Below are 20,896 nucleotides of genomic sequence, written 5' to 3' on the forward strand. Positions count from 1 at the left end.
TTAGAAAATGATAATACGGCAACAATCCCCACATACGATACTGCCAATAGCGTATATTACACATCAATAATATTACACAAAATAATTGCAAAGACCTCGGATTTGTACAGATTCGTGGAAATTAATTCCTTTCAAGATTATCAAATACCAATCCTCTTGAAGCTCTAACTAAACACTCGGATCATATTTCTCGATTCCTTGAACTTGTCGGACGATCAAAAGTGGACGTAGCCAAAGCTAGGTTGAGAGTTTTTTCTGCTATAGTAAACAAATTTCTGATTTGTTAAGATTGGCAAATAATTATTCTTAAACAAGACCACCGTGATAGAGAGGATCTCCTTGGCACTGGACTCAGAGATCGCAAGTTCGAAACAATTATTACATTTCATTATTCAGAACGTATAATTATTAAGTACCAACAGGTATATTAGGAATTTGCGAACCCAAATATTGGCGCACGCCCGTATTATCGCGGTCGAACGCGCGGGCAAATAAAGTTTAATTTATTTGACATACAATTTTAAAAAGTGCAGAGTTGAAACTCAGACCAAGTCGGGTAGTAATTAACCACTATTATTGTAAAGTCAACAACGTTTCTGTAATTTTAGACGTCTTTATAGCTGGCGATTCTTTGAATAATATGCAAACTGCAAGACGGGTTCAGACAGGCAATACTACTATAAGAATTTGTGTGAAATTTTATCGTTTTACCTCTAGAACAATGCCATTCCCTTGTAGTTTGGATAAACTAAACACTAGAGTGTTCATTATCAATTGTTTATAGCTGTGAAACGTATTTACTCATTTCTTGAATGTTAAACGAAAATGAATATAGAAATACCGTACCGTATTTTTATGACGGCAGCTGCCGCGCCTTGCGACGTCAAGACAAAACTTAGAGATCATTCCATAAAACGTAATAATACATATATAACACATAACATAACACAATAATAACATGTTATTGTTCTCATATTCAGGGTTAGATAGGTACTATGGTTGTACAGGGTGGGTCCTCAAGGAATTGAGGCTTTTTTTAGATATCGCTCTCTCGGGGTCAAGACGATAACATCATTTATTTTTCGATACAATAGTACCTTCTGATTTTAACTATTGGAGCACAAATACTGTATATTCAACAGGACACCGGCATACATGGACACCTCCATCGTCTTTAATATGAGGTATTTAATTTAATAGTGGTGACCACACAAATCTACTCACAGGAATGCATGAGGTAGAAGAGTTGAACAAATGACATTATTTTTACATGCCTGATAAGGCCGAACATTCATTAAAATTAAAAGCATTGGTCTCAGCTTGAGGAAAAAAGATAAGGATCGATAGTATGATACGATGTGATTTGATAATTATATTATGATGGTATCATGTATACAGTATACAGATATGATAATGATTTTATCATAAATCATCTATTTACATTTCAGCAGATTGATGACTCCACTGAAACAAACCGTTGGTTTTCACATATTTTCCATGGTTTTGCTAAAAATCTCAAACACCGCCTGGGATCAAGTTATATTTATTTCTAAATGAGTATAATGTTTCCATAAACATACAACCAATTCATTTTAGGTATCTGCCGGTTTTTGAGAATATTTGGTACATTATAAACATGAATGATAACGTGACTCTGAATGTAGAGGATTTTCAATACCTCAAGGAACAGTATTGGGTTCTTTGCTGTTTATCATATATTTTAACGATATATTTAATGTCTCTAAATATGGCGAATTTATTTTCTACGGAGTCAAAACCGTACTGCTAATAAAAGCGAATACACGGACGGAAGTAAATAACAGAGCCAACACAGATATAAATAAACTAAAAAAGTTGTTTGAGATAAATTTAATGAAATCAAATTTAAAAAAATTATTATATGCCATTCAGCAAAAAAAAACAAAAAACTCCTAAAGAAATACAAGTTATAATCCACTATAGGAATAATACACAACAAGATAAATGTAATGTCTCGTGTTTAGTCATAGAAAGCAAAACCGAAATAAAATACCTAGGCATTACAATAGACTAATTACTAAAATGGTCCGCACACATAAAGATACTCAAAGACAGATGAAGGAAACTAACTTATATCTGTTTTCTTAGACATATACTAATTAAAAATTTACTTAGAATGACATATTTTCCTCCTGCCAATCAATAATATAATATGACATTATAGGATGGGGTGGAATTTACATTTACAAAAAACATATTCAACTGCTTAACATAGCACATAAATTAAAACATATTCCATCAGAATTTCTTTTAAAGAATTTAAAGTCAGTAAACTAAATGGTTCTATGCTAACTCAACACAGTGACTATTCAACACACTTTTAAAAAGTGATATAAAGTCATTAAAAACGATGAAAAAAAATCAAATTTTAACCTAACCTAACCTAACCTACTTAACCCAGTTAATAAAGTTTTTGTTTCATCACTTTCCATGACTTTATACCTATAACTTTTTAAAAATGTGATGTATTATCATTTTGATGATTTATCCGGTCACCAATCTATATAAATTATACTTTTAATTTTTTTTTTCAAGTTAATATTTATATAATATTACTCAGCCATTACTAGACCTTAGTCGTAAGTCACTAGATATAATTATTAGATGTAGGTAGGTCACTAGTTTTAAGTCAGTAGTTATGAACCTTAGTCGTAAGTCACTAGAAATAAGTCTTAGATGTAAGTCACTAGTTATTATGAATCCTAATTGTAAGCCAGCAGTAGTTATTATGTGATAAATATATTTGTACAGGCCCTTTAGGTGATTTTCCATGAAAACAGCGCTATATAAATTAGCCAAATACTATTATTATTACTCAGAAAAACTTTAATTCTGACAACTCTAAAGCCCCATAAACACAATCTTAGCTTCATTATGGTGGTTCATCTTATATGTATATAATTAAGTGATATTTAGTGTGAGTTGGTGAAGTTATTTTTCTGTAAATTATGGAACCCTTTTTTTAATAAACTAAAATAGTATGACCGTGAAAACTTTAGTATCTAAATCAACAAATCAAAAAAAAACAATGTTATCATATTCGTGTGTGAAATTTTAGAGACCCCTAAATTTTATATAAATATATATTTAAATGCTTTGACGGCTCACCCTAACGTACCTACCTTCATGATGCATGATTTCAGAAGTCACTCGGTACATATTTGCTTCCGAATGTAGACAGAAACTCGGCACTTGGCTGTGTATCATCCCATTAGATTAGATTGCTGATAAAAGATAACATCTTTATTTCGAAACTTTGACTCTCCGTAAAAAGGTTGGACCTACAAATTTATATTGCCGTAAAAGAAAAAAAATACGCGCTGGACGGGTTTTACGAAGTTTAAAAAAAAATCTAATGTAGATAGTGACACATCTCTTGTTTTGGAGGTGTAGTGTGCAAAATTTAATCAGTCTCGAAATAAAACTGTAGATTTTTATAATAGTAAAATCTACGCCCCGCACCGGTGTCTGCCACAGACACTCTTCTTTATGTAAATAGAAGATGGATAGATAAATAAATAAATACTCGCAATAGGTAAAAAAAACTCGGTTAACTTATCCGATATATATAAATACTCGCAATAGGTAGAAAATTCGGCTAACTAATCCGACATAAATAAAATACTCGCAATAGGTAGAAAACTCGGCTAACTAATCCGACATAAATAAATACTCGCAATAGGTAGAAAACTCGGCTAACTTATCCGATATATATAGCCACCATTCATATTATCATCGGTCTGAGTACCGAATAGCAAACTCGAACTTTATAAATAACAAAAATATTTAAATCGAAAATATACGTTATCCTATGGATAGTTCTTTTGACAGGTTATCGAGAGGATGGTGAAATACCTCTTAAAATATTGTTACTTTTTTGCCTTCTTATTCACGTGAATTTATATCACTAAATAGTATGAAATAAAGTTGCGATCCGTGTCTGTCCGTTTGTGTGCTTAGTTCTTCTAAACTACGAAACGGATTTTGATATGGTTTTTATTATCATTTAGAAAATTTCTTCTGAAAGGTTTACATATATGATACAAGAACATTATATTTATAGAAAGTAGAGAAAAGTCGATGTTTTATGATCAAGTCGTAAAAATATATTTTCGGTCACTACATTGCTAACGCTGGCTAAACCTCATGAGATACGTTAAAATAATGTTAATAATAAATCTTCATGCTCAAATGGATATGCGATGCCAGGTAGATGCCATTTATACGGATTATTCTAAAGCATTTGACCGTGTTAATCATTATATTCTTTTACAAAAGTTATTAGGTCTAGGAATTCACGGTGACCTCTATAGATGGATCGCATCATACGTCAATAATCGGCACCAAATCACGGTTGTCAATGGTTTTGCATCTTGCTTAACGGAAATCATCTCAGGTGTGCCCCAGGGATCGCATCTTGGACCACTCTTATTTAATATTTATATAAATGACATTTCCGTATGCTTTAAAAATAGTTACTTTGTTTTATACGCGGATGACATGAAAATTTATAAAGCTATACAGTGTTTATCCGATTGTATGGAATTGCAAACCGATCTTGATAATTTGTGCGTATATTGTGAATCAAATTTATTGTCCTTAAACATATCTAAGTGTCACTCGATTACATTTACTAGAAATAAAAACAAAATCATCTATCCATACAACTTGAATAACAAACCTTTACAACCTATGTCTACGTGTAAAGATCTAGGTGTTTACTTAGATAGCAAATTAATTTTTGACAAGCACATTGAACACATTATTTCTAAATCCTACAGAATGCTAGGTTTCTTATTAAGAATATGCAAAGTTTTCAAAAGTGCTAAGACTCTGAAAAATTTGTTTTGTTCATTGGTCAGAAGTCCACTGGAGTATGCTTCCACAATATGGAATCCTCAATATAAGGTATACATAGATTTAGTAGAAAGTATACAGAATAAATTTTCGAAACATTTACTCAAGAAATACAACAATACTACAAATAATATGTTAACTTTACAAAAAAGACGCACATTGTCAGACCTGTTGTTTCTACATAATCTGCTAAATAATAAAATAGATAGTCCCGAATTACTATCCGTCATTGGTTTAAATGTTCCAACGAGGCGTACCAGGCACACTACACTATTTCATATTGAAGCCAACAATACCAATGCAGCAAACAACTCAGTAATTACTCGCGCAATCACAACATACACCCATTACGAAAAATTACTACATTTAGACATCTTTCATGATTCCTTTCTAACATACAAAACTAACTTATTAAATTTCTTAGTATGACAAATTTCAAAAATATTTTCACATCATTTTTCAAAACTCCTACGTATTAACAGTCAATTACAATTCGTGAGCTTATTATAATTCTTATTTTCAATTCATTTATTATTATCTATCCACACACTTCCTTCCTTTTATAACAATCTCAGGCGAAATTACGTAATGACATTTTATGGACATACGTAATAGGTACTACAACTATGTAATAACTAAAAAACTTCTAACTGTATCTTATTGTACTGTGTATGTCGTAACAAATAAATAAATAAATAAATAAATGTACTATGGTATTGTATATCTTAAAAAGGCCTACAGAAAAATCTATATGTGTATCTCATAAGCATAACCCCAGCAACACCGGGTACATGTCAGCTAGTGATTTTATATAATTTATGATGTTATTTATTTAACAGGATAGAGAGAGCAATTTGACAGCACCACAGCGGTGGGAAGACCGAAAACTTAGAGAATACCTGAACACACCTGAAGTTGGTAAGAAAATCATTTTCTATACCTGTATATTTATTATTTCTTGTACAGTATTGCTGATTTATTAAAATCCTGTTAAAAAGGTTATAGCAGACCATTTTATAATAAACTAGTATTACTTTCATAATTTATCGGAACACTTTTTCTTGCAGCTGCGATTATCCTGTTATTATACAGGGTGTATCGGCACGTACCCGACAAACTTTAACCAGCTATTCCTTAGCATATTTGGAGTAAAAAATCTTATGTGCACTTTGCTGTCCGGTAACGTTTTTTTTTAATAAAAAATTATTATTCATATTTTCACCACATGTCACCACTGTTTTATCCTTTGTCAAAGTTTGAAAACCCATTTGGCAATATTTTATTCGAATTCCGTTGAATAATGTACGTGTGTACCTATATTAGCGCACTTTTACAATCACAACGAAATGGCACGGCACCATTCGTCTCATTTTTAACTATTATTATTTAGTGTGTGCGATAGAGCGAAGACGCTTTTCGACATACTTGCTTATAACAGCTGTTGAACACGAAAAGCAATGCCAATGACAGTGATGTAGTGTGGAAATTTTTATTTTTTTTGTTTTTAATTGAAAAAAAATGCTACCGGACAGCAAAGTGCCCATAACATTTTTTACTCCAAATGTGCTAAGGAATAGCTGGTTAAAGTTTGTCGGGTTAGTGCCGATACACCCTGTATAATGAAATGCGATTTTTTTTTAATTTTTATAAACACGTGTTTTTGAGATCGCCAAAACATTAAAATTCTCTAGTTGACTTTTATTTTTAAAAATGTTAATTTATTTATAGCCTTCCCTGATTTATTGAGCATAATCACTTTCAACATTCCATATGGCAATAATTTCGCAGAAATTGTAGATGTTTTTAACTGTACGGAATAAAGTTACAAGAAGGCTATATTAACATACCTCAATAATATTTATAACTAAGCTAAGCATAATACTATTCTTCTGCATTGAATTTATATATTACTAATTGCAAACTTTTATTTATTGTTTACTGTCGCACTAAACTATTATGTATATCAAATGTTTGTAAAAACCCATATGCGCGTATAACATATAATTACACAATTATAAATAAATATTAGAAAATCCGTCAATTCAATCTTTAAAGGTCTGCAGCCCCGTTTTTAACAGTAATACGAATAATTTTAAGAGATTTTTCAATAAATTAACAATTAGTTTTCTCCGTGTATGTTCTTGGAGGTAACTTTGATTTTCAGATACTTATTACTTATTATTATAATGAGTTGTAATTATATTATAATAATTATTATAACTTATTATCTAAATACCTATATATAACTTACTGATATTGTTGGTTTATTAAAAATTTAGTAAAATTATTCAATTTCTTGTTAGAAACGGGACTAGAGGCATATAACGAATGATTCGACAAATTTCATAACAAACTTCAGTAAAGCACGAATATGTTATGAGGAAGTCGTTTTTCGCATATCGTCCATTAAGGCGAAACGTAATGCCAAATCACTATTTTGATTAATCTTTATAACGAATTGGTGTACATTATGAATACCAAAAAATATGTTTTAGATAAATTGAAGATTTTCCTATCGCTTCGCTTGAGCAGAATACAAATAAAAAAATAAATTACTCAATAAAACATATAAATGTAAACTATAAAAAAAATATTTTTTTTCAATAGAAATGTATGAACGCATAAAGGAAACAACTTTTTAAAAATACAAATGTAAACTACAAAAAAAAAAATATTTTTTCAATAGAAATGTATGAACGCATAAAGGAAACAACTTTTTAAAAATACAGTATTATAGCTAAGATTATCTGTGACAGTTTCACATGATAATTTTTTTTGCTTTCTTATAAAATTATTTACAAAACGAATTAAAACAGTTTTTTGCTTGAAATCGAACGTTACTAGACTCCGTTTGTCAAGCGATTTTAATGCCTATTACCTACGATATAAGGTATACCAAGAATATACACATTTTTGGCTTGTAGCTTCCTCTTAATTTTTATTCGGACTAGGACTCTTGCCTGAACACGTGTTCTGATATATTCTGAATGACTAATATATTATTACGAAATGGTCATGTTGTCACATTTTTAACACTATATTGACAAAAAAAAATTCGCTCTCATTTTTCTCCGTTTTGGTACTTCTCAATAAGAGTCTCTAGTTACGGAGAAAAACGAGTATTGCTGAATCTCTCAACATTTTTGACAATTCTGGTTAAAAACGGGATTGCAGGCCTTATGAAGGAGTTAACAGGTTTTCTGATTAACTTTTAACCTACAACCATTCTCACCTTGCAACGTAATTTCCAACAAGAGCTATAGAACTATGAAATATCAGTACATATTTGGGGGAATGCTGAAAGATAAAACCAGAGAATAAAGCAGAAAATTATATGTGCCTTCCATATACATTCCAATGGAAACAAATGTATCACTGACTTGGTACCTTTTGGTTCTTGACCATTTAGTCTCAAATTAGCTGAAATTGTATATCGCCATCTTTTTTGAATTTCGTAATCATGGTGAAACACAGTTTTGTGTGGAAATATAGGCCCTAATTGGGCTTATTTTGAATCTCGAAATAAAAAAGCACGTCTTCTAGCGTTATGAAATTCTGTTCGAGTGCTAAAAAAAGTGCATATGTCAAAAATGTGAATGTTCAAGAAAGGTTTGTCGATTTCTTGGTGTCATTATATTACGCAAATTTATTTTATTATTATGGTGTACACATTAAAGAACGGTTTCAAATTTCTTTCATATTGAGTGGCTAGGCAATGAAAGAATGGAGAAAAATATATTTACAAACGTCAACCGATACCGTTTTAAACACGCGCGACACCCCTTGCTCCAAAACAATGCTAAAGAATGTGCGCTCTGTTCTTAGCGACTTGATATCGTAAAAGATGTAAAACAACAATATTGTTTATTTATGAGAAACATAGGCATTATTATTTTTATTATATTATGTATATAGTTATCATAAACCTGACACCATCGTCTGCGTTTTTATAAAGGAAGTTCGTTGTATAATACACTATAATACAAATTTTCACATATAGCAAACACTTTGTGTACATACACTAATACTAATTATACTAATTAGAATAGAATAAAAATGTTCAAAGGAGTGTTGAAACACTTGAAGTGCCTAAATAGTGAAGGTTTTTCAGAAATCGCAACACACCTAATCCTCGGGTACAGATGTGCTGCACAAAAATGGGTTAGGTTTACGTTTGAACAATCTAAATACTCTGGAAAATAAACAAAATCCCTAAAAATAAATAAAACCAATTTACTCAATAAAAATTAGACTTTTCAAATGTCCCCTTTTTAAACATTTTCCCATTCTCTCTACCTAATTTCAAATTTGATGCCCCCCACCAAAGTTTATGTTCTCTCTTCTTATTCTATCTTACCTATAAATTGTAACTGTAACTCTGTTATTGATTTAATATGTTTTTATATAACCCTGATCTTCCGGGGTGAAACGAACCCGGTTGGTTTTTCATATATTAAAAATATACAAATAAAGTGGTAATAAAAACAAAGTTAGTTATTCTAATTATGCATATCTTGAACACAGCTTTGTCCTCTTCCGACTCTCAGCACTATTTTTATTACCTAACTAGAGCCGTGAAAAGTACAGGATATTCTGATTAAAGTCGTTTACTAAAAGTACAGGACAATCTGATTGAAGTCGTCTACTAAAATTACAGGATAGTCTGATTGAAGTCGTCTACTAAAATTATAGGATAGTCTGATTGAAATCGTCTACTAAAAGTATAGGATAGTCTGATTGAAGTAGTCTACTAAAATTACAGGATAGTCTGATTGAAGTCGTCTACTAAAAGGGATAGTCTGATTGAAGTAGTCTACTAAAATTACAGGATAGTCTGATTGAAGTCGTCTACTAAAAGTACAGGATAGTCTGATTGAAGTCGTCTTCTATTCTTTTTAAATATTTTGAATAAATTATATTTAATCTCTTGGGAGATATTCTTCACAGACAGAAAACAAGCCGTATTTTTGGGAGATGTACTCGTATCTCCCAGCCTGATACGGTCTTATAGAGTTATGCTTATTTACGAGTTAATTAATACTTATTAATCTCATTTTGCATCACGGTGAGAAATATGATATAAACCGCGCTCTTAGGTTGCATTAAAATTTTACCATAAACGCTCCAGGAAACGTTGAAATAATTCTATGAAACAACATTAAACATTTGACAAATATTCTAAATAAATATTTTTTTGTATAATACATTTGTCTAATTATAAATGTTTTTTAGATTTGTGTAAAGTAGTAATTATTGTTTTCACGATAAAAACCATCTGAAAACGACTTTAAAACTTTATCTTTGCTAATTTCTTTCAAAATTTTAATTGCATTTGTCCATTTGTAATACTAAAATCTGAAATAATCTTTCATCTACTTTCACGAACAGTATTTTTAAAAATATAGTGAATTTATCTAGAAACAAACGAAATGCGAAAATATTTTCCGCGGAATCTTTATTCAAAGAGTTCATGGCAGTAAAATTAGTTTATCGATATCCAAAAATGACGTATTCTTGAACTTTCAAAATGAACTTACGTAAAACTTATGTAATGGTGTTTCGTGACGTCACACGAGATACGATTCCGTACAATTCAAAATCGAATGGCAGTGCTGCAGTACCGCTCAGCGTGCTTTAATTTGTATAATTTTTAAATTTATTTAATTTAAAAACATATATATAAATAAGAAATTCTAAATATAAAAAATAAATCATGATACATTTGTAAAAAACATGAAATTTAGTTGTAGACGACCTTATTCTCAATAAATGAGTTCCTATTTTGAAAATATCAATTAAAATAATTTTCTGTTAAAAACATATTATAGCATAGGTAGGTACTTCATCGCTTGTCTGAATTCTTTAAAGAAACACTTCCACTTTACAAAACGATGACTCTTAAACTCAAATCAAAAGTTCTAGAGTTGCTTAAACCAAAGTTACAAAGTCCAACCGAAATTAGTATTTTTAATATCCTTGGTTGGATCTATCTAATCTAAATTGTGTATATAAATATATACCTATAATAATCTATATCGTGTATTAGTTTTTCTAATAAGATTCCTGTTTATTATATTAGTTGAATATTCCCTGATCAGTGGCGGCCAGCTAATATGTGCTCCCGAGCGCCGAACAACCAACAAGATTTCCGACATGGCTAATCACAATACGAAACTCGGTTCGGTTATAATATCTCATTCAAAAGGTACCTACTTATTAAGCGCGCTTATCTTGCAGACCGACTTTGACTTGTGCCTATGTTCGTAGCAGTTCGTTTTCGATTGCGATCCAAAATTTAACTGCTTTGTCGCATATTCTGTGGAACAGTCGAAAGCGTGGGTCCATACCATTACATACTATTCTTTGCAAATAATACCATATCAAGAACGGCGTTCGGAGTTTTACCACCACATCAGAAGGAACGGTTTATTCAGTAGAAAGTTAAACTAAAACGCGTATGTTTGATATTATTGTCGATATCGTTGTTTCAATTTACCATCTGCTATTTTTCAGCGAATGTTACGCTTCTTCGATACAAGCATACAGGATAAAACTTGTCATTAAGAGATGAGTGATGGTCAGATTACTTATTATCAGTTCAGTCAGTACTCGCCGTTGCCAGGCATTGTCTCTTGAATTTAAAACTTTTCTTACTCTGAGAAAGTTTTGAAGTTTAATTGCAGGTTATATCGATCTTGTATATCAATTATTAATAAGGCATATCAATTGCATGTTATACTAATTTATGATTACTTTTGTGTTTGTTCAACGTATAAATTAAGAATGAGTTTGAATGTGGAATACATTAAGAATAATAGGTCGAGTTTTGAAAACAAAGTGATAATAAAAAATGCCGGTCCACCTAAAACCTGAACTGATAATAAAATAAGAGTGCAAATCTGGATCGAAGAAGTTTACTCGATCATTTAACAAAACAATGTATAACAAAGCTTGTAGCTCTGTGCATGTGATCAATTGAATAGTTTATTTTGTTTTACGTGTTTAATTTACGATGTTGATTCAGTTTGGACAATCAGCGGTGTTACTGATGTAACTCACCTTTCTGAAAAAATCAAAAAACATAATTCTTATCATTTACATTTACAAAAAGTTTTGAGCTTAAAGGTTTTAGGAAAAGTTGACATCAGAATGCAATTGGATTCAGGCTACCGTGCCTAAGGTAAACACCATAATGAGCTATTTAATAAAAATCGATACAGGTCAAATTTCCCAGAACATGATTTCAATGTGACGCTTAAAACGTATGACTTCCTAAATAAAGTTCAGTACCTAAAAGGTAAACTCTGTGCAATTTACGCCCGCGACGATTTTTCAAAAGCTAACGGCGCTTTATCAATTTTACAACTTTTTTATAGTACTTGTTTATTAGAAGACTTTCTCGAGACTGTGAAATTACTAAAACTTTTGTGCACCATTCGTGACCTTTGGAATGACCTCAGTTGAAAGCTAAAGATGTTTCTCAACGTTAAAAAGAATACAATCTTTTAACACGTTGAGCCAGGACAGACTGAACGCACTATCAGTGTTAAGCATTGATAGAGGTCTTTGCTAAACAAAATGAACAGGGAATAGAACTTCTTTATAAATAGGTATGTACCTTTATTTAATTTATTTTATGACTTAATGTTGTAATCCGGTGAACCCCCACATATTTTGACCACCGGCCGCCACTGTCCCTGATTACATTTAGGTGAATAGGTACCTACTATTATATTAGTTGAATATTCCCTGATTACACTTAGGTGAATAGGTACCGACTATTATATTAGTTGAATATTCCCTTATTAAACTTAGGTGAATAGGTACCTACTATTATATTAGTTGAATATTCCCTGATTACACTTAGGTGAATAGGTACCGACTATTATATTAGTTGAATATTCCCTTATTACACTCAGGTGAATAGGCACCTACTATTTTATAAGTTGAATATTCCCTTATTACACGTAGATGAATAGGTACCTACCACAGACATAGGAATTAATAGACGAGAAGATAATGGCGAGGGGTAAAATCAACTGTTGAAGAACGAAGGGAGTGAAGCCGACTGTGATTCGTCAATAAATCAATCTGACAGTAAATAGGCATCTCGCATTATAATATCACCATTTAGTTCTTAAAAGTAAAATCTGCTTTTGAATGAATAGACATTTTTACATGGGAGCGCAAATTACTCGCCACGTTATGAACAAATGAACAGAGTGGAAGATACTACCAGTATCGCCCTGGTGTAAGACCACCATTCAGAATTGAAACGTTGCTCCAAATGGCTTTAGCCGTGTTTAGTGACTAGATCTGAATAGCCAGGTACTTCCCCACCTTCCTCTTTCCCTTCCCCACTTACCTTCAGCCTCACAACATCCCCCAATTGGGGATGCCATAGTCTCACTGGCTCCAGACGGGAGCAGTTGGGACTCTTGTGAGGTATTCACTATAAAAATAAAAAAATAAAAAATAAAAATTGCGAAGTCCAAATTCGGCAAAAAAATTCGGTTCTATTTTCAGAGTCGAATATTTTGTTTAAGTATTTAGTTAAGACACTTTTATAAATGTTCATAATTTACTTCCCAGCAACCAACCAGCTTTGTGTTTCGCGTCCAGACGTTTCTCGATGTGATAGTAACAACTGATTCATATTATACGATGTGAATATGCTTAAAATAAAGTAAAATAATGCTTATATATGGAATGTAATACCACAATTGGGTTTATTCTCTTTTTCACATCTATTTTTACAAGTTTTCATAGTACAAGTCAACATTTTGCCGTGTTATTTCGTAAAATGAACCGATGATGCCTCGACCATAGTTCGCACAAGAATGATGACGTCACGTTTTCAAATTTCACTTGAGGCCATACGCGAGCACAGCCGGCTCCAATGGAACCGGTATGGGGAGTGGGGATAATACGCTTTTAATCACTTAGGGAAGGTCTACTAATATTCATATGTCTATGGTACCTACTTATTTCTTATTGAAAATGATATGTTGATTTTAATGAAAAGTCGTAAAAAAACATGTATTTGATAAATAAATACGAACAGAAGTTGTTACAGAATCCTTTCACAGATAAAAACACAACAATAAATAAAAACCTTCAGCACAACGTATTAGACAGACGACAAATCGTAAATAATATAGAGTCACGAATGGCAAACGAATTTGGATACAAAATGGGTGCGAAACCAGAAAAAAAACCTTTTAACATTGCCGTTAGTAATAAATTATTGATAACGGCTTTGGTAATATCTCCATTTTAGACTTCTTTGTTTCTATTCAATAAAGAAGACGCGCATAAATTACTTCACGACAAGGAAATTTCGTTCGTGTGTTACCATTCAACTGGTGGAGTCGGCACAAAGTTTCAACACGAAAAGTGTTAATTTATTGTGAAAACGTACCTTAGTGTGCTAGAACAATAAAACACTTAGGTATATAAACTGCTATATGTGTTTACAAGGATATTTATAATATAGTATCTACTTACCTTCATAAAAAAATAAGATTCTAATTTTATGATTAAAATACTATTTACATTGTATTTCTATATCTGTAAATATGACCTGCTCCATTTTACCGGCTCTGCAAAATTTGTTGAAAATAGACTAGTCGCTCCTGTATGAACGCGTAACAACATAATTAAAAAATAAAATAAAATGGTTAAAACATGTTTTTATATGTCCGTTTTACCAGGTCTTTTAATGTTTTTGGGCAAAACAGACTTTTGTCCATTTATTAACTACATATTAAAAGAAGATAAAAAACAAAAATACATATTTAATATGTATTATATTATAATGGCATTTATATGGCCCTTGGATCCTTAAAAGGCTACTGTTAAAAATGTCAATATGTGGATTAATAATATTGCTGCCAATTTCCTGAAACAGACAACATTTACAACCAGATAAATACTTTTATCACTGCACCTCAGAAAAGTTTCAAAGCTTGTAACGTTTTTATGTATACTTTTTAATGCCATACGATTTCAACTAGAAGTAGGTATAAATATTAAATTGATTAATTTAATTAGAATTTCATGAAAACATCTTTTTTGTCTGGTTATAGTCACAATATTTTATGTTTTGACTTGTGTTGGTCTTGCAGAATATTGTTAGCTTTGAATGGCATCTTCGAAGAACAGTCGACTACGAATCGGTGAAAGATTAGTATATTATGTTCAAAGTTGGACGTCAGAAGGCTAATAAAGATGAAGAAGTTAATAATGCATTCTTCTTCTTCTTCTGGTGCCCTGTTCTACTGGAATTTGATCATCAACAAGCCAATCTTCTGCCTGTAGGCTACAGCCCGAAACAACTGAGCGAAACTGCATTCGTACATGTAACTCCTGTCAGTTATAAGTTACCTGTGTTCCAAAGCCAAGATATCAAAACAGATCATTTTTTACTTTTCAGAGCAACAAGAGAGGTGGATCGGCGGGGTGTACGACACGATGGCCAAGGAGTGGAAGTGGGGTGGGGAGATGAGAACCATGAAGTACAAGTCCTTCTCGCACATGCGCCACCTGCCCGACCAGGACCTGAGTTGGCACTGTGTTGCCATGGTCCCAGATCTGCAATACAGGTAGCTAACACCATCTCTAGCTGGTATCCCACCTGATCAATTATGTATCTAATATTAATTATAAAAAGAATCCCGTGTTTTCCTACCCGCCTATAATATAACCGGTGGTTATGGTGGTAGATAGCCCTTGGTGTCAAAAGTATTGAAAGTAATAGAGTTTGGTGGGTGTGGCTGAGTGTGGGACACGAAAATGTGCTTTTTTATGGGAAGGCCGCGAATGATTCAGCTTATTTTAGAATGGTCCCGCCGACTGTGTCGGTGAGTCTGGAAGGTTCCAGAAAGTTGATGAAGGTTCTCGAATGCTATAGAAGTCTCTGGAATGAAAAAGTTCAAGAAGGTTCTATATGGTTCCAAGCTGAGTGGAGAAGTGTGTCGGTGAGTCTAGAAGTTTCCAGAAAGTTCGAGAATGCTCTTGATAGCTCTAGAAGAAACCACAGCAACGCGTGGCGGAGTGCAGGGAAAACAGCATTACATCTTGTACCTTATCTGCTAATTTACACGAAGAAAAATGAGTATTTGCTAATTTATTACGAATCTCTTCAAATTATTGATAATCCGGTTAAAAACGGATTGCAGGCTTCGAATAAATTAACAGGTTTCCTGATAAAATTTTAGAAAATTTAGAAGACATTTTCGTTATAATATATTCGAAATTTGCTAAAAGATTTTAAACCTGTTAATTCATTATTTGTGAGCCGGCAATCCCGTTTTTCACAGGATTGCCAATAATTTTAAGAAATTCTTAATAAATTAGCGATGCTCATTTTTCTCCATGTAAATGAGCAAATAAGGTACAAGATGGAATGTTGGGTTTCCTCCTTATCTATTCTATGGTATATTTAATAGAACGAGAGTTTGAAGTCTATTCAAGTTTAAGATTCTATCGCATAGAAAGCCTGTTTTCACTGATCTATTTCATAGATTTTTCTCCGTGTATTATTCCAAAGTACCTACCTGAGAATTAAGAACTGGTGTTGTTTATGTTTTCTTCCAAACGCGTCGGAAACTCGAAAAGTAGTTAAAATAATAGCATATTCGCGGGTTAGTGCTAAAACTTATATTTTATTTATTTTCACAGATGGGCCGCCATGAGCTGTTTTGAGGTAAAGAACTACATTTGCCAAACAAGACTGCTCAAGGTCCCCAAAGCTGAAAGAAATAAACTCCGACAGAGATGGAACCCAAATGGAACCGGTCACAAACCGAACGAAATCTCAGTGCCACGCACAATAGACTACGAAAACCACAACAAAAACAATGATGTGAATGCATCCAATGACCTCAACCCTGTTGTGAAGTTACGTAAAGGTAGAAGGAAGCCTGTTCAAAGAAACAATAATGTTTCGCCTTCAAGTGATTCAAACTCAATACCAGAATATCTGTTAAACGTCGGAAAATCCGCGTACGCTCACAGACAAGACGGAAAAAATAACAGCCCGCGAAAACCCAACAGGAAGAAACCTTACCATGGATTCGTATCCAACAAGGAAGACCCCGAAGCCTATATCCACAACGTGAATGCTCTCAAGTCCGGGAAGAGCGGCCTCACCCCGGCACAGATAGAGAAGAACCTGCGAAGGCTGGAGAGGTTGAGGAGGAAGGAAGAAAGGACCAAGCTGCGCGAGGAAAGACTTCATGACCAACAAAACAGGCACCGGAACGCCCAGTCAGACGGAGACCTACCCGACAGCTCCCTGGCTTCCAAGGTCAGCAACATCAGGAGCAGAAACCTCATTGACGGAGCCGCCAAATCGCGGGACCCGAAAAAAACGAAAAACAAGAAAAAAATTACCTACACTTTTGAAAACGTAACGCAAAAGACCTACGTTGTGGATAACCAACTGAGTGCCTTGCACCCCAAACCTATTGTCGAAGTTCACAGCTTTTCTGATTAGATTATGTCGTAGGTGTGTTAAGTATTCATGTTAAAACGAACCCTGATCATTGTGGTGTCTCTAAAATGCTCTAAATCCATTTGGTTTCTGAGAATTAAAACAAAATATGTAATGTTAAACAGAAAATTTGCATTTACGTCAAATAAATAATTTATATGCGGCATTGAGTTAGGTAGGTGTGGGTACCTACCTGTCTATGGGTGTATTCAAACATGAACCTGGCTTTTCCATAACCACAGTCAATAACCACTATAGTTTTCTTCTTCGTTTTCCTAGTCGGGCGGGAACTCGTTGATTCCTTCGGGTCTTCCTGTCTTGTCCCACAACAAAGTTCCTCCCGTTTTACAGAGTGGAATTGGTATGGTCGAAAGACTTTTTGTAGCCAAGTTAAACGCAAACCCAAATCAGATACAAAATATTGTGTTCTCAATTAATAATAGTTTTTCTTATACTAGCAGACATGCGAAAACTATTACGTAGGTAGGTACTTTTATTTATTGATTATTATTATCTAATAAAGAAAATATGCTAAATGTTATAAAAATAAATCAATGTTTGTAATTCGCAGCCACGATGTAATGTAATTGCAACTTTGAATAATAATGTTTTCTATTTTGTATTAATTTATTTAATTTTAATTTTAAGAACACACTTAATTATGTAACTCGCCACAGTTGGAAGTTTGTGTGCGAATAACGGCAGTGATGGCGAGTTAAACATTTATAATATTTAATACGTACATGTCCTTGATGGTTTAAATTAGTTTTTTCAGTATTAAAAGCTTGTACATTTTTAAATATACGTTTTTATACTTAAATGTGTTGTTTCATTTTATTACTTACGCGATTTTTTTTTCATTTGAAAAAAATATTCGCTGGTGGTCCTACATATAACCTCAAATTATTTTATTATATTGTCAGGAAGTTCAAGCAGTGAAGGCCAAAAGATATGAGAGATATTTTTAAATCCAATTTTTAATCATTTCAATATTGACCTCCGTGACAGACCTTTGCTCCTGATGTAAGTATGGGTTATTTCAATATTGACCCCCGTGACAGACCTTTAAGCTCCTAATGGAAGTATGGGTTATTTCAATATTGACCTCCGTGACAGACCGTTAAGCTCCTAATGTAAGTATGGGTTATTTCAATATTGACCTCCGTGACAGACCTTTAAGCTCCTAATGGAAGTATGGGTTATTTCAATATTGACCCCCGTGACAGATCTTTAAGCTCCTAATGTAAGTATGGGTTATTTTAATATTGACCTCCGTGACAGACCTTTAAGCTCCTAATGTAAGTATGGGTTATTTCAATATTGACCCCCGTGACAGATCTTTGAGCTCCTAATGTAAGTATGGGTTATTTCAATATTGACCTCCGTGACAGACCTTTAAGCTCCTAATGGAAGTATGGGTTATTTCAATATCGACCTCCGTGACAGACATGTAAGTATGGGTTATTTTTACATATAAATAAAACTATTTTTTATGAGTATACTATGACACAGTTATCTGGTTCAAGAGTGGTAGATCCGATATGTGATCACTTCTACATAAAATCAATTACTAAAATTAAATCAGTTTGTTTCGGTGATGGCTTACGGAAAGCGGTAAGGCATTTTAGTAAAAGAAGTTAGTGTTGAAATAAATTAATTAAAAAAAAATAACCGCCATATTTTATACAAACTTGCCATCGGCGGAACATAGCAAACAAGCTGTTCGAAAAACTTGACGAGAGTTTGTAAAAAGATACAACATTATTAAGCCGAACTAACCCAAGAAAAACTTGGAAAACCATTATCTCAATTCTGTCTAACCGTGTACATAAACCCATCAGCACCATTGAATCTCTCATCGTAAATAATTGTGAAATTAGGGAACCCCGTCAAATTGCGCTTGCATTTAATGAATTTTTCCTGTCAGTTGGAGAAAAATTGGCAGCTGCCATTCCATCTTTCCCGGATGACTATATTACAATATATGTAGAACCAAAGGTACGACAATCCTTATATTATATGACTAGGACGAATAAGGATGAGGTATTAAAGGTCGCGCACAGTGTTTCGTTTCATACAAGCTAGACGGAAAAAACTCTTATCTATAATAATAATATATGAATGATTTGTATAGCGCCGTTTGTGAAAAATCACCTGAAGGGCGCTGTAAAAATATATAATATATTTCTACAATGATCTATCGTATGTTAGAGGGAGTGCGCTAATATTAAAAAAAAACGATAGTAATTAAGCGAAAATGATGAAAGTATTTAATAAAACACGATCCGTTTGAAATAGAGCAAAAATCTCTCGACAAATACTAAGTATGTAATTGTGGCATTACAAGATACACTGTGAATTTTTTCATATCAATAACATATTAAATGATAGAACAAAACGTGTTCTTAATAATTTTTGGAGCTTACTTTGCGATTTTCGATGTAATATCATATAATTAACGTTTCGGCATAAGAAATGTATAAATATTATCTTAAAAAATAAATTTTTTTTTGGATCTAAAAAAATTGAAGAGTTAATGACAAAACTTGTTATAAATCGGTAGAAATTCGGTATGCTTAGGTGTTTGTATTATGTATGTCTTTGGTTCAGAGTTAGACAATCTACAGTAAGTAAAGAATACCATGTGGGGGCTATAGGATTATAATATCAAGTATCGCATAACAATCCACAATAATAAAAAAAGTGTAACAATGATGGCAAAAAAGAAGTCAAATTACTTATGGAAAAATAATAAAACAAAAGTTGATTTCAACGCTAATATAAACTTATACAATCAGTCATTGATTTTAACACTGTTATTATTGTTTCACGTAATAATGCTTCAGTCAGCAATTTGTTTTATTCTTTTATATCGACTTACTTTTTTATTTTATAATTATTATTTTCTATTGTACGCTATAAATACCGTCGAAGAAAGAAACTTGGAATACTACGATCCAAAAATTTATATCACGTCATCAATTTTCATGAGATACTTGTATGCTGAAATTTTTTTATGCGAATACCAGAGTCCCAACTGCTCTCAACCATCTGGAGTCAGTGAGACAATGGCATCTCCAAATTGGGTATGTTGTAAGGCAGGAGGTAGTGAGGAGGGGATGGAGATGGGGAAGAGGAAGAGGAAGGTGGTATAGTATCTGGCTATTCAGATCTGGTCACCAAACACGACTAAAGCCATTTGAATTTTTTTTTCTGATTTTACATTTATTTTTTTGTTTTTTTTCTACAAATATTAAAAAAATTATTTAAAAAATAATATATATGAATATTAGGTACCTAGCCTAAATTTATAAATACAGATTTTTTTATTAAGAACCCACTGCTATCTGATCAGTTCTCGGGACTTTATTATAATTACATTACATAACCGGAGTTTCTAAATATTTGCACATTTCAGAACACCTTCGTAACCTTCATTGGCTCAAGTGACCTAAAAGAATCCAACACAAATTGTGCTGGATGGTGTTTAAATATATCAATGAA

At 32.7% G+C, this 20,896-nt stretch overlaps 1 protein-coding gene across 1 annotated transcript in view; it reads left to right on the plus strand.

The window, feature by feature from the left end:
• The window catches only part of LOC149426834 (uncharacterized), a 67,647-nt gene extending 49,435 nt beyond the window's left edge, over window positions 1–18,212 (plus strand). Inside the window, exons 4-6 of the mRNA XM_089638726.1 lie at window positions 5,736–5,814; window positions 15,332–15,500; window positions 16,579–18,212. Coding sequence (XP_089494852.1) covers window positions 5,736–5,814; window positions 15,332–15,500; window positions 16,579–17,395 — 1,065 coding nt within the window. The 3' untranslated portion in view covers window positions 17,396–18,212. The remainder of the gene's footprint in view (window positions 1–5,735; window positions 5,815–15,331; window positions 15,501–16,578) is intronic.
• The last annotated feature ends 2,684 nt before the right edge of the window (window positions 18,213–20,896 follow it).

This window comes from Hesperophylax consimilis, chromosome 1, assembly GCF_061612785.1.
Source record: "Hesperophylax consimilis isolate HC1 chromosome 1, BYU_Hcon_1.0, whole genome shotgun sequence".
Lineage (NCBI taxonomy): Eukaryota > Metazoa > Arthropoda > Insecta > Trichoptera > Limnephilidae > Hesperophylax > Hesperophylax consimilis.